Below are 19490 nucleotides of genomic sequence, written 5' to 3' on the forward strand. Positions count from 1 at the left end.
TATGACTGTTAGAATAACCCTTTTTGTTAGGGCAGGTATACGCTCGAAGTTATAAACCGCACGTGTTGGGGTCATAAAAATACGACTTAAGAGATCAATTTATGTCTTTAAGACATAAAAACTTGTCTCCAAGATACAAATTGAAGTCTGGCTCCCTCTCAACACTGAGACATGTTCAAGTGTAAATTTTCGACTTCAGCATTACTTGATTGGGGGCAATTCAAGTCGAAGCATTTTCATTCGGGTAAGAATACGTATTAAACTACATGGCGCACGATCCGGTGCACCTGGATCGTCGGATGACAATTTGTAGACACTTTGACTGTTGGCACAATTTAAGCCTTTAAAAACCTGGTATCCGAGCTGGTGCATCCAAGTTTTCGACTCACCATTTGAATTTTGTTTTTGTTTTTGGCAAAATTCAAATTTGTAAAAAGTAATTGCAGATAACATCTTAAGCTACCTGGTGCTCGATTTGGTGCGCCCGGATCGTCTACTCAACACCGGTAGTTATTTTGGCTGTTATCACAATTTAAATTTTCTAAAATTTCTCGTAGATGATGTTCTGAATCACCTAGTAAACTATCCGGTGCACCCGGATAGTGAACAAAACATCTACAGATTTGTCGGCTACTGGTAAACCTCAGATTTTGATTTTCAACGCAAAATCGTTAATATTCTTCTTTTCTTTTAGAACACCTAATTTTCACCCAACACGCAAAAATAAATGCTACAAAATTTATAACAGGTCTAATGTTATATTTATTTCGTCTGGAGAACAGCAGAAACCGCTAAAGGTGTTCAAATATACTGTCAAGCTTAAGAGTGGCTTAATTGTGGCTCACAGATATTAGCCATCCTTGACCCATTATTAATCGAAGCTTTATCGTAGTCATTACCGAGTCTTAAGCCCTACAGCTTATTTTTACGCGGTTAATAATATTGAGAAAAAGCATAAATCAACTTTCTTTCCATGTGTGCTCTTCATTGATTTGCTAATATTTCGATTTGGTTTTTTTGTAGATGCACAAGATAATACTTTTTCTTGGAATATGTTCGGCTTTTGCTGTAGGCAGTAAGCTGCCAGGGCATGTTAAAACATCTGCTAAAGATTGTGGGAGTAAGTGATAACTCATGTTTTATAAATTATATCCAAGAAAGGAAGTTTTATTAAAAATAATCAAAGGGACTAATCGTTCAGAAATTCGGGATAAGGAGACAAATATTTTTCAAAAATTTAGCTTCTTATCCCGACAATTTAGTACGATGAAATGCACCAAAAAATATGGCTTTTCTCTGAAGCTTAATCCTTTATCACCATATTCCAGAAATCGTTATTTGCGGCTATCAAGCAGGCCATCCAAATGGTAAGGGACACGTGTTACGAATAGAGGACATCGATCTGTCTCTTTGCACTTATGTATATTACGCATATGTTAAACTTGGTGCAGACGCTTCTGTTGACAATTTTGATGCGCATGCAGAAAAATATGGAGGAATTAAAGAGTTTAACGACCTTCGAAAACAGCACAATAATTTAACACTCATAGGAAGAATGGGGGGCATAAACGTTGTTAATAATAAGTAAGTTTTATATTTGAATTCATGATAAGAAACACAATATTAGCTTATAATAGTATATAATACAATAAAACATTAATATTTAATACAAATAAAAATAATATAAAAATATGAGTAACATAATATCTGTCAATTATGGGATTTCGATGGGCAATCACACTATATGTTCCATCTAGTAACATCAGATTCATAAACACTAAAAACTGGGTTTCTTTTAGGGCAGATGCTATTTCCTTAACTTGATGTGCAGTATTATTTACCATGAAAACATTTGAATTTAGTCCCTCAATAAAAGAAAATTTCATAAGGTTCGCGTTTTTCTCGAACTGCGATTTTTTTTAATACTAACCTTAAAAGTCTACCGGCACCTTCTTTTTAATTACATAGCAGGTTTCTTTTGTGTGTCTAGAATGTCGGAAACTTATGTCACTTTATATTTTGCTACGTAATTTATACCAAAAAATTAGGTCCTTTATGGAAAATTGCATACTAATAAAATTTTTTTCTTTTCCTGTTATTAGATTACTCACTGATATGCCTTTGCGTGAAAAACTGGTAAATAATGTTTACGAGTACGTGAAAAAATACGGATTAAGTGGTATGGACATCGACCATTCAAATCTACCTCGAAGTGCCAGAAATCCCTCTGATAAGGAAAATTTCGTTTTATTTTTGAAGGCACTCAAGAAAAGATTCGATAAAGAACGACTCATTTTATCTGTATCAGTTACTTCTAATGTAGAGACTGCTGATATATTATATGATATGAAAGAAATATCCAAATGCATTAACTTCATAAATTTAATGACAATCAATTTTCACTCAAACGAGAATTATGAAAAGCCAACTGGTGTTGGCCATTTTAGTGCAATGTATCAGTCACGAAAGGAAAATGCGGAGCATCGCAAGCGAAACATTGTGAGTTATTTTGTGGCAGGAAACATTTCCAAAATTATAACAACTCGCTTAGTGTTAAAAGATTTTTATCATAATCTTATAAAGGTGAAAAACACGCTAAACAGTACTTTTTGTTTTCGAAAGTTTAGCGTTTTAAATTCGCGTGATATTTTAAAATCAATTCTCCTTATAGGATAACGTTGTGAAATACTATATTGGCAAAGGTGCTCCAGCAAACAAGTTAATACTGGGAACTGCCTATACGACAGTATCCTATACTTTGGCTAACCCAAAAAAATTTGGTAGAGGTGCACCATTCACTAAAAAAGGAAAATATAATGGTTTTATTACACATTTACAATTATGTAACTTGGTGAAAAAATGGACTTATTTTTTCGATCCTGAACAGAAAGTACCCTATATTCACCAGGGAGATCAATGTATTGCCTATGAGGATGTTCGGTGAGAATGCAAATACATGTTTTTAAAATTTGCATTTAATTTATTATAAGAGTACTTTATTTTTATTTTAATTTTTAGGTCAATTAAATTGAAGGCTGAATATGTTCAGGACAAGCATCTTGCAGGTGCCATGGTGCTTGAGATTGGCGATGATGATTTCAGTGGAGAGTGTGGAGAGAAGTTTTCACTTCTAAAGACTTTAAACCAAGTCCTTAGAAAAAAATGTTAAATTCTTATATAAATCATACTCGGAAAAATACAGAATGTGTTACATCTCTTATAATTTAAACTGTCTGAATTCTTCATTATAAGCCCTTTGGAATTTTGTTTCCAAATAAATGTTCAGCCGATTCTATTCTTTTACCGTTGTATTATACATTAATTGAATGATTATATATTATGAAGATTTCTTGAGATGGCCATAAGAATTTCTGTTAAATAATAAACGAATACCACAAATACACTGTGTCATATTTTGTTCTAGAAATTATTCTACCATTTTGTTCGTTCTTTGCATTTTTTCACAAATTTCGGGAAGATGAGATTCCTTAAATTTCGGATAAATATAAAATATATAAAAAATTTCGTTCAATTATTTCGACAAAAAAAGATCTATCAATAATTTCTGTGAATCTTAATAGGGACTTCTAATCAGACTTCAGAGAAAAATCATTCAGGTTAAAATTGTTTATTTAACAGTAGTTATTTCAAGGTTTACTGTTTCCTATCTCTTTAGGGACAAGTTGCACATTTTATTTAATCATGATGATCAAGGTCTCATTTTATTCTTCGAAGGAATCTCTAGATTTTTATTTGGGTTGATTTTATTTAAAAAAATTAATTGCGAGGTCATATAGTTATATTTCTTATGAACAATCATCGTACAAATTTAATTAACACCACCCAAGTAAAATTGTAGAGAATCCTTTAAAGAATAAAATGAGGCCTTAATCATTTTCACTAAAGGGGAAGAAGGAAAAACTGAACCTATAAAAAACTTTTGCTTAATAAAGAATTTAAACCTTATTTATTTTTTTCTAAAGTGTGCTTCGAAGCCTCCATCAAGACTTACAGAAATTAATAATAGATCTCTTTTGTCGACTTTATCAATCATTTTTAAGATAGGCAACTTTTGAGATTGATTGTACGTAGTGTACGTCCTTAATTCTTTTTTTCTGAATGATTACCAATTAATAAATAGCACTTCTACATCCTATTTTGCAGAAAGAAAAGATTTCTGTTTTAAATTTTCGTCATTTTATTTGAATTTTTGCAGAGTTCGGGCCAAAATAGAGCGCGCACTCTGTTGAATAATAAACAACCATCTGCTGAAAATTTGGAACCGATTCCTCTCAAAATATGGTAAATTTTTGTATTTAATCCCTAGTTTAAAAAACAAAGTATTTGTAATGCCTCTGATAATCCACACTGAAATTTAGTTTTTATAGTAATAATTTTATAATTTATTTTAATGAGTTTTTAATTTATTATACTTTTCAATGTTAGGTCCTGTAATTCTATAAAAAAGAACCCTAGCGCAAGACCTTTCAGTTTTGAACTCTTTCTCAAAAAAGAAAAAATGTACTCGTTACTTCAATTTCAGAGTAATCCTTACCTACAACATAGATTACGTTCACATGGTAAGAATCAGACAGATTGGATATGATTACAATATTAACTTTATTCTAGCTTTTCTTGATTCAAACGAAAAAATGTAACCTTTACCATTTGAAAATTGCTTGCAACAAAAATTCACCTTTCTGTATTCAGTCGAGCTGTGTCTTCCGTATAATAATTTTCGTTGCATCCAATATTTTTTAATAGAATGTTTAGGCGATAAGCATGCTAAAAGGTTTAATCAAGTATTTCTATTTTTCAAACGTATTTTGAAGAGAGTTTCAAGAAATCTGACATACTTGTAATTAATATATCATTAATTGTAACGTTTTCAAAAGTGTTGCCTCCGATATTTTAGCCTTGCCAAAAATATTTCATAGCGAAAAAATTTTAAAAAAGGCCAGAGAATATTTAATTTAAAAAATTAGTTGTGGTATCAGATATATATTTTTAGAAATTGTTCTAAGATCTGAATTATTAAAGTTATTTAGTTCTAAGAAGGAACTGCATAGGTTTTGATATTTTGAAAATTATTCGTGACGCCACGAAACATGCTTTTCTCTAAATGTAATGATAATATTTGCATGCAAAAGAAAAAAAAAACGTTTATTAAAACTTCGCAGTAAGTGAAAAAATAAATAATTAGGTCATCTAGAATTACTTCACTAACTTGGAGATAACGAATCTTGTCTAAGTGGCGCACTTATTTAAAAAAATATAATTATTGTCTATAACATTCAATATTTGCCTTAAATGATTTTCTATAATATGACATTCCTAATTAAAAAAACGCCAATGCAATAATGACTCGTTAAGTTGAATTAACAATCACATTTTTAGAGATTACTGTTTTCTGCACTATGCTGTAATTTCATCCTTCATTATTAATCATTTATGCCCAAAAATTTATTCTACAAAACAAGTTATACATAAAATTAGTGCATCTGCGAACTATAAATACATATTTTTAGAACCTAAAATTAAAGAAAAAATAACAATTAAAAATTTTTCATCTGCGTCTAGTGGTATTTCGTAACTACGGACAAATTTACTTATCATATGAGAAATCCAGCAGTAATGATATCATCTATAATTACGTGGTTTCTCATACGCAAAAGATTATATAAAAAGGCTTGTAAATTAAATTGAAGTATTTAATGTTTGTAAAATTCTACAGGAACGTTTCGGAACCATAAGGTACGACAAATTTATTTTCCGTTGTACTAACTCAATTTATCAATCCAGTTCAGATTTTTATACTTTATAAACTTGAAGGACATTTCTGAGTAAAACTAAATTGTTCAGCTGAAAATTTTCCTAAAGCTTCCATGTACGAGCTTTCATCCGTTTAAATAAAGTATTTTGTAGTCATTAATATTTCATTAAACATACTTTTCAAAATAAGTTGTATTATGTGTTAAAATAAGTATCAGTTCTTAATATTTTTATTTAAATATAATTGTCAATTTTTTTCTTAAATTATTGTAAGAACATGAAAAACGATACATATTCTGAAATAATAATAAGGTATTAAAACCAAAAAACGTGTACATATTGATAAAAAAATCAACATCCAATGGTAAAGTGTTTACTAATTTTCTTATGCATATCGCAATTTCACTTTTTGCAGATGCTAAAGTTCATACTTTTTCTCGGAATATGCTCAGCTTTTGCTTCAGGCCGTAAGCTGCCAGAAGCTGATAAACAGTGTGAGCGTAAGTGATATATCATGATATAGTAATTACATCGAGAATACGGAATTTTTTACTATTTTCACCAGCTCACAGTGCGCTCATGAGAACAGAGCAAACCTTTCTTTTTTCAATCATTTTTAATTACATTTTCAAATGTATTTTTTTTTCCTACTGGAGATATCGTTTTACATAAGAATACAATTTTCGATGATTTTATTGTTATTTATTAAATTCTATCAATGCGGGTCCAAACTTAAAATATAATTTATTAATATACAACTTCAAACTTTTACGTAATTTGGTATAATAATAAGCATTAGGGCTTTCAGAATACAATTTGGCCCCCTCTAGACCCCTGCTTAACAGTCAAGCTTGCGAGTAGATGGCGCTCCATTAATTTCGGGGACTAAAGTGGGTCGACTCCAAATCGCCCAAGTTACAATGTAAACTGTCAAGCGTCAAAAATATTTTAATTATTATTTGTAAAAGTGACAAAATAAGTTGGAAAATATGATAGAAGTGAGCACAAGACGAGTGCATAGGTATGGTATACGTCAAAATATACCTGAATTACGTGTTGACTATAATAAGTAAATTTATTAAGTATTTTAAGATGAAACCTAACCTCGAAATGAGGTTATTTTATATTTCCTTTTGTGACAATAACTTAAAGAGCCAGTGCGATATCATAATCCACTTATTTCAAAATAACTTTCCACGTTTAGTTCAATATAGAAATTGAAAGCAACTTCAATTTAGAAGTTAAAACCAAAAATATATTGCAAAATACTTAAATGGTCTATCATACACAAATGCTGACTGTTATATTGCGTCGTTTGACTTTTTTCGTTTGCTCGAAAAAAAAGTGTCTGACGTACATAAATTTTTTCATATCGCGATCTGTTAAATAACCTGATATTTATATTCTTAAATTTTAGTTAAGGAGATGATATATTCAATTTTAATATTATTTTGTTTAAGAATCCCTTTTAATTAAGAATAAGAAAAATTAATTAATGTGGGCCCGATAGGGGCCGGGCATGGTTATCTCTGGGCGCAGCGCTTGTCCCTTGATCGGGCATCGCGTTTCATTTCGAGTCTGGCCCTATCTAGATAGCCTGATTTGGGCCAAACTCTGCTTGATCTGGCGCTCATCAGATCCAAATTGGAATTTCTGCACGTGTAGCTGACCAAAATTGTAGATTTTGTAAATTAAAAAAGCATTGCAATTTTTCAAGTAACACTACTTATCATTATTTTTCAGAAATTGTTGGCTGCTACTATGCAGGAGGAACGATGGATGCTATTTATGGGTCCCTTTGCACCCACATGTTTTACAGTTACGTTGGAATTGGTAAAGACGCTACTGTTAAAATTATCGATCCATATGCTGATATAGAAAAAACTGGATTCAAAAGGTTTAACGATCTTCGAAAAAAGAGTCCTAATTTAAAAACCTTAGCTTCGTTGGGAGATAGAGATGATAAATTAATGGGTATCACTGACAATGAGTAAGTTTTATTTTCAATAGAGGATTAAAACTAAAGTCCTGGAACGTTTAAAACCGAAAAAGCTTATGTAGAAATCATAAAAAATGAGCATATATAATGGTCGATAAGAAAGCTCCGCAAGACAGTACAGAACACTGGGCTATTTTTCTTTCCCAGTTTAAAAAGTTGTATATAATTTTCATATAGGTGGACGAAATGATGTATATAAACTTTATATCTAAATTTTCCATCTATAGATGAAGCATTACATATGAATTAATTTTTGTTTCAGTTCACCTTATCGAGTATTTACTAATCCGAATCTACGAGAAAACCTTGTGAATAACATTTTCACCTTCGTGAAAAAATACGGATTCAGTGGAATAGATCTTGATTTGACAAATCGTCCTCAAAGTGGTGGAAATCCTTCTGATAAGGAAAATTTAGTTTTATCCTTAAAGGCAGTGAAAGAAAAATTCGAGAAGGAAGGACTCATTTTATCTGTGTTAGTTGATCCTAATGAAGCGACTGCTAAGAGATTTTACGATATCAAAGGAATATCCACATATGTGAACTTCATAAATCTAAAAACTTTTGATTTTCACGAAATCTCTAATGGAAACATGAAAGTTGGCCACATTTCTCCACTGTATCCTTCATCGAAGGAAAATGCTGAAGACCGGAAGAAGAACATTGTGAGTAGTTTCATAAGCAGCAACAATAGGAAAAAAAGAACCAGTAGGTCGTAACAATAATATATTTTAAACAAAATTTAAATTGATGATTTTCTCATGCATTCTTTTCTTAGGATTATGTTGTAAAATACTGGATTTCGGAATTAGCTACACCAGAAAAGTTAATATTAGGAACTTTTGCGTATGGAAAATCTTTTACTTTGGCTGACCCAAAACAAATTGGAATAGGCGCACCATTGTCCGCTGTAGGATCATACAAAAGTTCACCAAGGGATACCAAAGAATATTTGCTTCAAGAATATTATAACATATGTCCTTTGTTAAAATACCCAGAATGGAAGCGGATCTACGATAAAGAACAGCAAGTACCATACATCTACTGCGGCAAGGAAATTATTGCCTATGATGATGCTGAGTTAGTTTCAAAATAAAATTGTTATTAATATATTCTCAATATATATATATAATTATTTTTGTGTCGCAATGCAGATAAGCATAATTGATTTTAATATTTGTTTTCAGTTCTATAAAAACGAAAGCTGTGTATGCTAAGAATATGAAACTTGGCGGTGCTATGATTTGGTCTGTGGATGAAGATGATTTCAGTGGAGTATGTGGAGAAAAATTCCCACTTCTGAATACATTAAACCGAGTCCTTAGAAGTAAATTTTGAATTCTTTTATAAATGCCAGTCAGTAAAATAAAGAATTTATTACATCTCTAACAATTCCGCTTTTTTAATTCTTGATTATCAACAGACAAATACCAATATTTAATTGATTTAATGTTCTTAAAATTGTATATCCTGAGATTATATGTAAGCGTTTCTACAGAAGCAAGGGGATAAAATCAAATGAAAAATGAAGGAATTAGTTTTAAAAAAAATTGATGCTAGTTTTCTCATGCTTCAACATTTATATATTAAGATCAACTATATTAGAATGGTCATAACTACTTAATTGACACTGCATTTGTCAGCAATTGACATGTTCGCTTGATTAGCAAAGACAGAGATTTAAAAATCAGTCTCTAATTGTAGTTGAGAATTATGAATCTTTACCTAATTCCGTAGTTACTGCTTGTGTTTTGAACTTAGTTTTATTTTTTTGGCGTTCACATGATTTGAGATACCAAATATTGTCTTCGTGTAGCACATACTAATAGTCTTGCGCTTGCCACGGCACGCTCTTGTTTCTTTTGTTATAAAAAAGAATAAAACAAATGCCTTTCTTTTGTATGTTATTTTAATCCAATGAATGTTATAAAATATCATTATAAAATAATTAGAAGGCACCACGCGATGAGTTCTGTACCTGCAACGGTAATTAATATTTTATAATACGATTCAAACAAATTTCGACATTTTTGGTGGAAAATTAAATTGAACAATTTTATTCCCAATTAGCTTTTTTGTTGAAAAATGAACTTACACTTGATATTGATGAATCGCATTGATTATAATTTTGTAATTCACGTTAATAATCATATTCTGTAAATAGGGCATTTTGCATTTTAAAACCACAATCCACATTCATATACTACGTGGACAATTTTTCACAACTTTTCGACCCCCCTTCCCTCCTCCCTATACTTTGTTCACTTGGACATATTTGAGGACAATATAGATATTATTAGTCTTTAATCTCAAGGGGTCCAAAAGGAGCGATGAACTTGCTGAAAAAATTTGGATTAGCTTGAGAAAGTGGGCTTAAGCATGATTTAAATTTCAAACCAAAACCCGTGAAAATATTTTAAGGTTCGCATGTGCCCTTACAAAATTATCGCTGCAATAAAGATTTCAAGGAGGAAAACAATAAATTAATACTATTTTAAATGGCCTAAATATTTTTATTCTTTAAAGCTTTTACAGCGATTTAAGATCTTTGAACATACCTTTGGAAAATTTTTGTATTGTTGAATAAATATAAATAACTATAGTCAATAATCAATAATGAATATAGTTCTTTCTTTCGATGTCAAATGCATTTTTATGTGTTGTTTAAACTATTCAAAAAAATATGACATTATAATGTTTATTGACCGTCACAATACTTTGTAAGGAATAACGCGATATATGAGTACTGTACAAATTTTGATGACAAGAGTAGATTAATCTTTACAAGGTTGGATACAAAATTACATGATTAAACACAAATTTATTGATTTTAGGATACTATCTGCAAGTTTATTGTGATTTTTCATTTCAACCTTCAAAAATTACATTTAAAAAATAATTCACATATGAAAGTTTTTAAAATAATTTTTAAAGACTAATAAAATACACGTTTCTGCCAATTGCCGAATTTTAAGCTTGCCCAAGTAAAAAATCCTTCGACTTAGTTTCGACTTCAATTGCCCCCAATCAAGACATGCTCAAGTCGAAAAGTTCAACTTTAGCAGGTCACAGTTTTGACACGGTGCCAGACTTCAATGCATTTCTTAGAGAAAATGTTTCTATGCCTTGAAGACATATATGTATGTCTTGGGTCGAATGTTTATGAATTCAAGACAAGCGGTTTGCAGCTTCGAGTGTAAACCTATCCTAACGTATCCTAACCTATCCTAAAGCTAATCTTCCTTAATAATTAAAGCATTTTATATACTTTTATACCACACACACACACACACACACACACACACACACACACACACACACGTATACAGTGTGGTTTTTTAAACTGATTCTTTGCATAAAAATGCGTATGATTTGTCTAAAACATTTGTCTAAAAAATAAACTAATACCTTTAGCGTAACCCAGGAACAACGACCTCGACGTAGAAGTGTTCTGCTCCCTTCGGGGTGCTTGATTAACGTGAGTCCCCTCGCCTCTCATGGTTCGAGGTACTCAGGGAATCACCTTTTAATTAAAGTTAGTGCTCAAAATGATTACCTTCGACTTCAATGTACTTCTTAATCCAGTATTCAAATGAATTTAGACAACGGAGAAGTGTATCTGTTCAAATTTCAGCACATGCACTTGAAATACGGTCAATCATATTCTCACGTATTGTTGGTTTTTCTTTGTACAATTTGTCTTTTTTCAGATAGTCTCACAAAAAGAAATCTGGTAAAGTAAGATCTGGCGATCTTTCAGGCTGATCTCGTCTGCTGTGTCACGCTGAAGTGAGGAGATTTCGTCAAAAAATGTAGAATCAGCAGCAAATAACATTAATTAAATGATTATTAAATGATTAAATGAAACTATTGTAGACAAATCAGAGCTGATGTAATACTATGTAGCAAAAGCGCGTAACTGATAGGTGGGATTCCACATTTCTCTCTAATTTAATGAAGTTAAACGACGCTGGATAGCGCTGGCGTCGTAATTGTCGCTACACCTCGAAGAAAAATAGAGCGATCATAAGACGAAAAATTATCCAGGCAAAGTTAAAAATCGGAAATTATCTTCGATTTAGTTAAAGTTTATCTGACAAGGTACATGTTTGTTACGGTAAATCTCTCACCTGGAATCAATGTAAACCTTATCTTTATTTTTTTCTGTAATCGCTTGTTCACTACTCGAACCCTCGCGAGACCACAAAAGAACAAATACAATGTGATAGCGTCATAAACTTAAGTTCTTGCGTTACAGATTGCACAACCATGTGGTATATAATGTAAAAACTTGCAATGTACGATGTCAAGATTTTGCGTTACTATAATGCGATAATTACGATATATAGCGCAGGAATTATGCTATTTATTGTAATTCATGCGATTTAGAGTTCTCAGTGCGCCTCTACCAATCCAGCGACCATTGAAATCGCAATCAAGAACTTCTCGTGCTACCGCTGAATAGTGTGCCGGACAACCATCATGTTGATACCACATGTTCTGCCATATCTCTAAGCTCAAGTTTTCAATCAATATTGGCAGTTCATTTTCCAAAATATCTTAATATTTTGGACTATTTAAGCTGCCTTAGATAATCTGGATACCGATCTGTTTCGTTGCCAATTATTCCACACCATACGTTGACAGTCCATGGACGCTGGTGTTCGACTTCACGAAGCCATTGCGGATTTCCAATACTTCAGTGGTGCATGATGTGTCGATTAACTATTCCATGGTTCGTAAAAGACGACTCGTCAGAGAATAAAATATAACAAAAAAAGTGAGGATTTTGTTGTATTTGTTCACGTGCCTACTGACAAAAAGCTACCCTATTTTAGAAATCAACACCATAAAGTTCTTGATGTAAAGAGACATGAGACGTATGAAATTTATTACGTTTAAAAATTTCGAAACGCTGCTCTGAGACATTCCGGAATCACAAGCAATTTCTTGTGTGCGAACGTGAAGATTATTAGCCACTGAAACTAATACAGCAATTTCATTATGTTTTCGAGTGACTGTTGTTGTACGGGTCTTTTTCTTAGGTTCAACAATTCCATGAGTAGTAAATTTTGTAATAGAACGATACAATCAAAGACGTGACACAATTCTATTTGGGAAACGCTGAGCGTAGAGATTGACAGCATTATCAAGATTTCTTCCAGCTTCTCCATGCACCAGAACCATTTCAATTTTTTCTCGTACGGTTTGATACTCCATTGTAAAGAAGTATTCGGAATGATCTTTGATCTAACAAAAATGAGTTTTGTGTTAAATATATTTTCCCTAATTTGCTGTATTTAAGCAAAGAAAGAAGTAAACACTTTCGCTGTGTTTCGATAGCTTCCACTGACCTCAATCTAAAATAATGCCAGAGCTAAAATTTAGGGACATTCAGAAAACACTGTAAATGTAAACGTATTACCCTTATTTTTAACCGACTTTAAAAAGAAGGAGGTTTTACTTATGTTCTTCGCGATGTATTTTTTTATGTACGAGTCTTTATTGCACTCGTTCAACGATTTTCTAAGAAATTTGAAAAATTCTTTTTTTCCGTGGTCAGTAATGTCGCAATGAAAATGGTGTATTTTTTATTGTTAATGTATTACAGAATCGTAAGCGTGCATCCTCAGTAACAGTAAAATAAAGAAAAATTGAATTTCGTCGATTACAGCGTCACCCCCAGGGGGCCGTGCGAGGGAACTGATTTTAACATCAGTGTATGTACTCCTCAGAGTGATTAAATTTTGAGTCGTAAAATTTTTTCATAGAGTGCCTATTTTTCGAGATATTTGAAAGTCTCAAGTTAAAAAAATTACCCTGTGTATATATAACTTGCAATGTACGATATCACGATTTTGCGCTATTATAATGCGATAATTACGATATATCAGGGGTGTTAATTGAACTTTGCCGGTTTTACTCATAGATGTCGCTAGAGATTTGTATACATTTCTATGATTTGGCATCTTTGTCTTGATATTCTATGGACAATAACCTTCAAAAATACACAATTCCATTCTGCCAAAATAATACCATCATAATTGTTTACCTCAGTTAATATGTCGAGTTTCGTTCGAAGTAAATCGCATTCGCGGCATTCGTTGCTTTTCTTATTTCATCAAAAGAAAAAGGCAGTTGAAGCTCATCGATTGCTGGTAGAAACTTATGGTGAAGATATTTCAGTGAATAGAACCTGTGAGACAACTTGCTAACGTTCAAAAGCCATGGAATAATATAAAAGTATGGAAAATGAGTACCACACCAACTGAACGATAGACAAATGGAAAATCGAAAAACCATTTGTGAAATGCTGCTTGAACGGTTCGAAAGGAAATCTTTTCTGCATCGAATTATCACGGGGTGGAAAAATGAATTTATTTCGAGAACCCAAAGCGAAAAAAATAATGGTTTTCACCTGTTGAGATCAGCCTATCAAACTCCAAGGCCAAATCGCTTTGGCCGTAAAACAATGCTCTGTGTTTGGTTGGACCAGTGTGGTGTAGTGTACTTCGAATTATTAAAGCCTGATGAGACGGTGAATACGGATCGCTACCGACAAAAAATTATCAATTAGAATCATGCGTTGATCCATAAACAGCCGGAATGGGCCCGAAGACATGGCAAAGTTACCCTACGACATAACAAACGCACCGTCTCATACCGCTAAAGTGGCGAAGAACACAATAGAAGTATTGGATTGGGAAATATTATCGCACCCGCCGTACTCTCCAGACCTCGCCCCGTCCATCACCTTTTAGCATCGACGGTATACTCACTCTCAGAGCAGCACTTCGCCAATTTTGAAGAAGTTGAAAAATGGCTCAGCGAATTGTTTGCCTCGAAAGAGAAAAAGCTTTTTTGGAATGGTAGCCATGATTTGCTTGACAGATAGGCAAAATGTGTAGAATCCAATGGTCAATACTTTCAAAAAAATTTTTTTGAGATTCCCTTGAGGATTTAGTGTTTTTCTTTATTGATAAAACCGGCAAATTTCAACTAACACCCCTGGTATAGCGTAGGGATTAAAGTTACTACAATAAACAGCTACTACAAAAAAATTTTAAAATTTATATTTGTAGGTTAGAATTTTAAATATTTGGTTAAAAATTAAACTATTTGGTTGTAAATGCAACTTTTTCATTTTAACAAAAACAAATTTCCAACAAGAACGCTTGCACTGAAGATCAAAAAGTTTAATTTTCAGTTAAAGAAATTAACAAATATTTAACCAAATTATTACATTTTTATCCTAAAACATAATTTCTTAACAAAATAGTTTAACTTTCTAATAAGTAGATAAAATTTTAACGAAAAGAAAATAAAAGCTTAACGAAAAATGTAATAGTTTATGTTTCAACTAAAAAATTGTATCAGTTTAAAACAATAACAGTTGAACATAATAATTGAACATAATAATTGAATCCTTAACGAAGCAGCTTTAACAAAAGTAAGTTCATAACCATCAAATTACAGTTGTAGATGTTTTGACATATAATTTTGAAAAGTATGTACACAAATGTGGGGGATATACAAAGACCGGGAACGTAGCGTGAGTGAAATAATTTAACGAGCGTGAAGCGCGAGATCCATATATTATCGAGAACGAAGCTCTAGAAAGAACAGAAAAAAAGAAAAATGTCCAGAAAATTCTTAAGTTTCTAACCTAAAAAGGCAAAATCTTTATCAGAAGGTATACATTTTTATTTTGTTCATCTTCAGTCACAAAATCAATTTCCTGCCCAAAGGTAGTAATTTTTAACCAAAAAGCATGAGTCGTTTATTTTTGTAGAAAAGAAACCTACTTGATATTTTTAATTGGACTCTGATTTGGTAGAAAATTCAGCTTTTTTTTAATTCCACTATTTATGGTTGAAATTTCTTTTTTTACTAAAAACTGAATTATCCCATTTTTCATTGAATATTGAGTTCATAAATGAAACTTTATCTGCTGTGATGACGCGGGAGACCGGAGTTCGATTCCCCACTGGAGAGGGCTTCCGTTTCCGGCATCAAAGTGTAAAGTAGTGGAATTGTTGATGCTAAGTTTTTTTGATATTTTGGTGAAGTTGAGGTTAGATTGTTTGGAGATTTGTGAAAGGGTGGGAGGACTGGGTGGAAGTAGCAGGGTTGGGTAGTGGCAGAGAAGGGCGAGACAGGTACCAGACCGCGACAGTAGATAGAGGATGGGAAGCATAGAAGGCGGGAGAGTTTTAATTGGATTTATGGCTAGCGGAGATCAAAGAAAGGAAGGCAATGGGGAAGTATAAGAAAACTATAGAAAAGGAGAGATTCAGAGCAAAAAGCGTAGAAGAAATTTAGGCTTTTATGAAAAGGACGAGAGGGGAGAGGGGAAGCACTGAAGAGAAGAAAGATACCGGTGCGAGCTTGAAGCATCAGATAAGGTTCAGATGGCTGCCGAAAAAGCAGAATTTGGTAGAGAAGAATGATAATAGTAAGGGGGCTGAAGGAAGCGGAGATAAAGTGAAGTTTCGATGAAAGAGAAAAGGGTTAAGGAAATTCGCGAAGTGATGATAGAGGTACGGGGATTTATTTAGAAAAGCAGAAGGAAAGGGGAGAAGAATTAAAGAAGAAATTAGGCGGGAAATAGCTGAACTTAAGAAAGAAATAAAAAAAATGTAAAGAAGTCAGGGAAAAGCTAGAAAAGAGGATGCAGTCATTGGAACCAGAATGATCGAACCGGGATTTTGATGGGGGCGAGAGTGAGAATTCGGAGAAGCAAAGGCTGAGAAAAATAGAACAAAGCATAGAAAGGAAAAAGAGGGAAGAAACAATAAGAAACATAGTGATAAAGGGTATAAGATTAGAGGGCATAAGATTAGAGGGCAAGAAGCCGATAAACGAGTGAAAGAAGTACTAAAAAGCGTTGATGCAAGGGCCGAGATACAGGAAGTGAGAAGTTTAGAAAGGGAAGAGCGAATAGGGGAGAGAATGATACTGGTAAGACTAAAGAAATTGGAACATAAAAGGGAATTGATGACAAAGAAGAGGATGTTATATGGAAGCTTAAAGAAAATAAAGAATAATTTAACACGGGTAGAAAGGAAGATGCAGTATAAGTTAAGGAAAATAGCGGAAAGGAAAAGAAAAAAGAGAAGAAGAACCTGGATTAAGTGTGAGAGAATACAGATAGACGGAGTATCGTGGGATTGGGATAAAGAAGAGGAACAGATAGTAAGAAATGTGGTGCGGGAAAACTAGGAGAGAAAGGAGCGGGATATAGGAAAATAAGGAATAGTAAGAAGGAAAAAAAGGCTAGAAACGAAAGTAGGAAAGAATGGAAGATATTTCATTGAAATATTGCAGGATTGGAGAGAAAGGATAGGGAGTTTATGAGAAATTTGATACAATGGGCTGTAGTCATAATGATGGAGACGTTGCTAGATTAAAAGGGAAGGGAAAGAGTAAGGGGATGAATAAAAAGGGCAAAGAAATGGGAGGCATGGTGATGGGAATGAGAAATGAATTTATAACAGGGAAAGATAAGAAACACAGGAAAGAACAAAAAGAAGGATTTATAGTAGAAGAGGTAATGATGGGAGGAAAAAAGTGGAAAGTAGTGGGGGTTTATGAAAACGGTGATATGCAGGAGAAATCAGAGGAGATGACAGAAATGATTGAAGAAAATAAAGAAGGAATTAGACTGATAATAGGTGTGGATTTCAATGCTAGAACAGGGGAAAGAGGAGGAAGGGAATGGAGAGAAGAGAGAGGAGGAAAATATAAAGAAAAGGTACTAAATGGGGAGGGAAAAAGTTTTTGAAGAGCTCGGAGGAGTTGGGATGGTATATCTTAAACGAAAATATAGTAGGAGATCAGAAAGAAGAATATACACGCTCAGGGGGTGAAAGGGGAACGGTAATTGATTATGTGATATTGGCTGATGAAGTAGGAGAGAAGGTTAAGAAACGTGAGGTAGGTGGTTATATTGATTCAGATCTCTTTCCCTTAACAGTGACATTAGAGGGACAAAAAAGCAATATCAATATGAATAAAAGGGCGGCAAATGTAAAATGTGTAGGAAAAGGGGATTGGTCAAGGGAAGGGAAAAACAGTTCAGAGAAAAGGTGAGAAATATCAAAATAGAATAGGAAAATGTGGACGAGGAGATGGAAAAAATAATAAGAGAAATAAAAAAAGGTCAGAGTGCACAAACAATAATGAAGTTAGTAAAGGGGGAATAGAAGTGGTTGGGATGAGGACTGTAAAGAACAAAAAGAAGAGGTATGGAAGGTAGTAAATAGGCTTCTTTATAACTAGATATTAATAAACTATAAGAAAATAACTTACATAGACCCATATTTCATTCTAGGCATAGATGTAAGCACTTCAATGTTCAAGCCTTCTCGCACTTTTTTCTACTTTATTTGAAATTTTTTGACTTCGGTCCAAACAGGGTATGCTATTTGTCCTTTCGCTATTTTAAATAATCACTCACGATCTAACCTCTGTATCGCATTCTGTACAGTCTCAAAAAGGGACTGGTACCAGTCCCAATTAACACATCTGGAAATATTCTACAAAGAATACCTTTTGCTCTTTTATGATATCTTGCATCATTTATAGGAGAAAAATGCTATCAAACAAGAAACGTTCTCAGCTTTAAAAATGGTTCAATTCACATCAAACTGATTGGCTGCCTTTTTTATATAATACTATAAAAGTGTTACGAATAATGGTTCAAATAAAGAAGTCGAGGTCGCCTTAAAAAATTTTTTTTAATTTTTCGAAAGATGATGAAAAGTAAAAAGATTTTCTGGAAGCCCTAAGTGCGCAATTTTTTTCTATATTTAGTTAAAGTTTTTGCCGATATAAGGAAAGCATACTATTACTTTTATGCGAACGTAAAACTTTTTAAGACTGAAATTGCCTTTTTTTAATATAGTTTTTTATTTATGTTTCGTTAATGGTGCAATGTATCAAAAGAGCATAAAATATTTTTCATAGAACTTTTCTAGGCGTCTGAAGACCTTATTCAACTTTTTTGTACCTTTGATTTTTACAGAAAAAAATGTGAGAATAAAATTTTTCTAAAGTATTTTTTATTTAATTTATACTTACTTCTTTGTTCACTACAGTATATGCAGAACTAAGGTAATTTTCGTAGTGGCATTTCAAATAAGGAACAGTATTTTAAATTAAATTTTACACCTAGGAAAAATCATGTATTTTAACAACGCTTTTGGCAATTCAATTTTTCACTATTGCTTCTTACAAATTTTAAATAATGCTTAAACTATAAAAAAATATGGTTTATTTTCAGCGGGAAAATATTCTCTGCAACTCCACTGATTCCAAATTTTTCTGTGAATTGATTTATGCCTGGATACTTTAAGAAATGGTTTAAAAAAAAAGCATTATCTAAGCACAAATAAATAATTAAAGATAATTCACTTATTTCCAAATTGGAACCTGTCATGGACAAAAATTATATCAAAAATGTTCAAAGACACTTTTTGAATTGTTACACAGAATGGCTGGCTAACGAACTTGACCTTCAGTTTTCCACAGCAAAAGAGTGTACCAAAGGCGAATATAATAGATTAAATTTTTGAAAAGTTATCTCTCTCACAGACAGACATACTTGAGGACATAAGAACCAAGTAGTGAATGTATTTGTATATATATTAAAATGTAAGGATTTTAGGATGAAATAAGAATATTAAGAATACAAAATAATTTTTTTTTATATTCTAAA

General features: G+C 32.6%; 2 protein-coding genes across 2 annotated transcripts in view; both read left to right on the forward strand.

The window, feature by feature from the left end:
• LOC117181125 (chitinase-like protein C25A8.4) overlaps positions 1-9109 on the forward strand; it is a 27182-nt gene extending 18073 nt beyond the window's left edge. The window contains exons 8-16 of the mRNA XM_033373693.1: positions 1329-1584; positions 2103-2499; positions 2672-2940; positions 3019-3148; positions 6188-6272; positions 7516-7762; positions 8034-8436; positions 8550-8851; positions 8959-9109. Of these exons, the coding sequence (XP_033229584.1) occupies positions 1329-1584; positions 2103-2499; positions 2672-2940; positions 3019-3148; positions 6188-6272; positions 7516-7762; positions 8034-8436; positions 8550-8851; positions 8959-9109 (2240 nt within the window). The remainder of the gene's footprint in view (positions 1-1328; positions 1585-2102; positions 2500-2671; positions 2941-3018; positions 3149-6187; positions 6273-7515; positions 7763-8033; positions 8437-8549; positions 8852-8958) is intronic.
• Positions 9110-17327: 8218 nt separating this feature from the next.
• The window catches only part of LOC117181126 (acidic mammalian chitinase-like), an 11827-nt gene continuing 9664 nt past the window's right edge, over positions 17328-19490 (forward strand). The window contains exon 1 of the mRNA XM_033373694.1: positions 17328-17445. Within this exon, the coding sequence (XP_033229585.1) occupies positions 17328-17445 (118 nt within the window). The remainder of the gene's footprint in view (positions 17446-19490) is intronic.

The sequence above is a fragment of the Belonocnema kinseyi genome, chromosome 10 (genome assembly GCF_010883055.1).
Source record: "Belonocnema kinseyi isolate 2016_QV_RU_SX_M_011 chromosome 10, B_treatae_v1, whole genome shotgun sequence".
NCBI classification, from domain to species: Eukaryota; Metazoa; Arthropoda; class Insecta; order Hymenoptera; family Cynipidae; genus Belonocnema; species Belonocnema kinseyi.